The 3,686-nt window shown below is 36.6% G+C and overlaps 1 protein-coding gene across 1 annotated transcript in view; it reads right to left on the bottom strand.

Moving 5' to 3' along the window:
- Positions 1-3,686, bottom strand: part of Nmd3 (NMD3 ribosome export adaptor) — a 31,396-nt gene that overhangs the window by 25,542 nt on the left and 2,168 nt on the right. The window contains exons 3-4 of the mRNA XM_031374091.1: positions 3,437-3,571; positions 1,348-1,444 (exon numbers count right to left, since the gene is read on the bottom strand). Coding sequence (XP_031229951.1) covers positions 1,348-1,444; positions 3,437-3,571 — 232 coding nt within the window. The remainder of the gene's footprint in view (positions 1-1,347; positions 1,445-3,436; positions 3,572-3,686) is intronic.

Below are 3,686 nucleotides of genomic sequence, written 5' to 3'. Positions count from 1 at the left end.
AAAAAAAAAAAAAAAAAAAAAAAAAGACTAGCCAAGGCAGATGCAGTACTCAAGAGTAAAACCCACCTAATATGACTAAGTGAGATTCAGCAAATCCCAGTAGACAAGAAATTAAATCAGAATGATAACCACCCTCCTTCCCCTACCCCCAGGGCACAAACCCCTCCACCACCGCACACCCCTGTTAGTGCTTGCAGGAGTTAGGTGGAAATGAATGGATGTACAGAGCACTAAATAAGTCTGCCTACTCTTGCTAAAGCCTCTAAGCTCCATCTTCAAGAATGCTGAGACCCTGACATCTACTTCAGCATTCCCGTATAGGCTCAGCTCACATGTTCTTAGAGAAGCAATTGCCAACTTTATTGAGTTCTCTGTCCTTTAATGTAATTCCAGATACCTCAGGCTCCCTCTCATTTCCTACAATCCAATTTCCATATGGTTCTTCAGTCTCTTCTATATCCATTTAACATTTTGAAATCCTAAAATCCTTTCACTATGCTCTCTACTTACAACAACAAAAATAAATTAATTAATTAAAAAAATTAAAAAAAAAAAAAAAATCAATGGAGCATTCTTCTCCCATTCTGCTTCACTCCAGGCAATTAAAAAGCCCAAGGGCAAGATGAATCAATAACTTGAAATATTTCAGAACTTAGAAATAATACTGCTAGGCTGGAAAGCAGGCTCTGTGGGTAAGAGCATTTGCTGTTCTTCTAGGAACCCAAGTTTGACTCCCAGCACCCACAAATCAGATCACAACCACCTGTAACTCCAGTTCCAGGGGACCCAAACCCTCTTCTAACTTCCAAAGGCACTTACTGCACATACATAATATACAGACATATACACAGGCAAAGCATCCATAGAAATAAAATTTTCAAATCTCAACAAATTTTTTTAATAAAATAAAAATACTACCCCTCAACAAAGGTCAATATAAAAAGTATGAGAGGCCATGGGCAGTGGTGGTGCACACCTTTAATCCCAGCACTTGAGAGGCAGAGGCAGGTGGATTTCTGAGTTTGAGGCCAGCCTGGTCTACAGAGTGAGTTCCAGGACAGCCAAGGCTATACAGCAAAACCCTGTCTCAAAAAACCAAAAAAAAAAGTACAAGAGAAAGTGTGTATGTTTATGTATCAAAATATTGTATGGGATGAGCAAAATGGTTCAGTGGTAGAGTACGGGACAATTTATGGCAAAGACCCTCGGTTCGATTTCCAGCCTCAAAAAACAAAAGGAAAGGAACATAAGAGAAAAAACAAACAACAGCCACCATAATAAAGCAAAACCCACAGCACAGGTTTTCTCTGAAGTGAAAAGGTACAGCAACTTAAACTACTGACCTACCTTACTCAGAGGAGCTTTGATTTTTTTCAAACACAAAGCAAGAAGTTCCCTGGATTCTAAAGCACACTGTACCCATGATGCTGGTGGCTGAAAATATCTGAAAGAAGATAACATTCTAAAGTTTGCGGCTTTTCAGAAAAAAAAAAAACAGCAATTTCCATTAATAGACAGAAATGATACTGATTATTAAAGAGGAGTAATACTCAAAGCTACTCTAAAGCTTTAACCCAAAGAGATTAAAAATCCATGAGACCAGTGTCTTTAGTTCAAAACTAATACTCTAATATTTGGAGAAAGCCAATCTGAGATATCTGTTATGCATTTTGTCATTTCAATTAGTAGAAATTGAAATTAAGAGAGCAGTAAAGATGGCTCAAATAGTAAGAAGGCTTGCTGCCAAGACTGACAACCTGAGTTCACACGGTGAGAGAACCAAGCCCTATGAATCCTGTGACCGCTATATGCATAGTGTGGCAAAGTGCAAACACATACAAAATAAATACATAAATGTTAAAAATAAATAAATAAAGTATCCCAGTAAGGAGGGCTGGAGAGATGGCTCGGGAGTTAAGGGGACTCAAGTTGGGTTCCCAGCACTCACTGTCCGGCAGCTCATAAATGCCTATAACTCTAGCTCTGAGGGGATTCAATGCTCCTGGCCTCCAGGGACAGCAAACGTGCATACAGCTACACATATACAACTAAATAAAGACTTTTTTAATTCCAGTAAAGATGGCAGAATTTCCAAAACTTCTTTGAAGGTATAATTCTTACCAATAGGTAAGAATTATCTCAAAAAACACACTAAAATTATTTATACTTCTAAAATGTTTGGGAAACATTTTTCTCATACAAAAACAGGAAAATTAGTACACACAGAATTGTATATTAAAAGTTCAGTCATCAAGTTTCATTTCAATTTTTAAGCTAAAAAAACACAAGTTTTCAAAATAAGCCTCAGTAAGCCAAGCATGGTGGTGCACACCTTTATTTAATCCTAGCACTTGGAAGCAGAGACAGACAAACTCTGAGTTCCAGGTCAGCCTGGTCTACAGAGCAAGACCCAGGATAGTCAGGGCTACAGAGAAATTATATCTTGAAAAAACAAAATTAATTAAACCTCATTAAGTAAAATACAAATCCTTTCTGTAAATTAAGAATTTTTTAACCCAGTCATCCAAGGTCTAGTACACAGTAGTTATTATTAATGTTTGTTAAATACTTTCAAGTGAGTTATGTAAATGCTTTCTTGCCATAGTTACTAAATGATTAAGCACTTTGATTTTCCTGTTTCAAGGTTCAATAAAAAGCATTTGTTCATAGTATTTTCAAAGGGTGTTTCAAATACTACTTATCATCTAGTAAAAACCCTTCGCCCTCATGAGAAAATTGATACTCTGAGAGACTGTATCTAAGCATGAGAGAAAACTAGTTGAAAGGAAATTTAAAAAATACTAGGAATCCTGCTTCTTTGTCTAGTCCTCTTAAAACCCCACCATGTATTTAATAATAAATATTTATACCAGACAAAAAGCCTCATACTTACCAGGCTAACACACTGTAAACTCCCTAAAATAGTACGATAAATTCATGGGCTTATATCCGTGCAGAGATTTGGGGAAATGCATTTTGAATTCTTACAGAGGTCCACAGACAACCTCCACATACACAAAGCAAGTGCTAAACCTATTTGGGAAGTCACATGCGTACAATTTTTATATTCACTGGCAAGGTTTATGTCTCTCAATAGAAATATTGATAGATGTAAACCACTTGTGCCAACAACTAAAGGAATGAAACTGAAGAAGGAATGAAATATCAGCTCTCCAGAAGGCATCTTCTACTGTCAGATTCACTATCTACTCCTCTACTTTTATACAAATTCTTTACTAGCCTTACCAGATTGAGTAGAACTGCAGAAAGCACAGTATAAAATTGCAAATTATTAAAACCTTGGTAACATCAACTAGGTAAAAATTAAATCTCAATAACGTGTCTCAGTCTATGTACTTCTGTGTAATCTCAGCATACCAAAGTTGCTCTCTGAACCAACACCAACTTAAGGAAGCTAACAAGTAATGTACTGTACCTTTGACATTGTTTGCAGAAAGAAATGGAGACCTGCTTTGGAACACCTTGGCTGATGTCAACTTTACTTCGTAAACAGGCCACACAAATATTGGCAGGATTTGGACTAATTGGGACACCACACTCACAGCACAAGCTTGAGAAAATAAAGCATAAAGTTTTCCAATTAGATTCTATACATTTACTAGTCAAAGAAAAAACAAAAAAACAAAAAACAAACAAAACAAAACCCTACCATACCAAAGCCTTCA

This window comes from Mastomys coucha, unplaced genomic scaffold, assembly GCF_008632895.1.
Source record: "Mastomys coucha isolate ucsf_1 unplaced genomic scaffold, UCSF_Mcou_1 pScaffold16, whole genome shotgun sequence".
NCBI classification, from domain to species: domain Eukaryota; kingdom Metazoa; phylum Chordata; class Mammalia; order Rodentia; family Muridae; genus Mastomys; species Mastomys coucha.
This window is presented reverse-complemented; position numbering and strand designations above follow the sequence as displayed.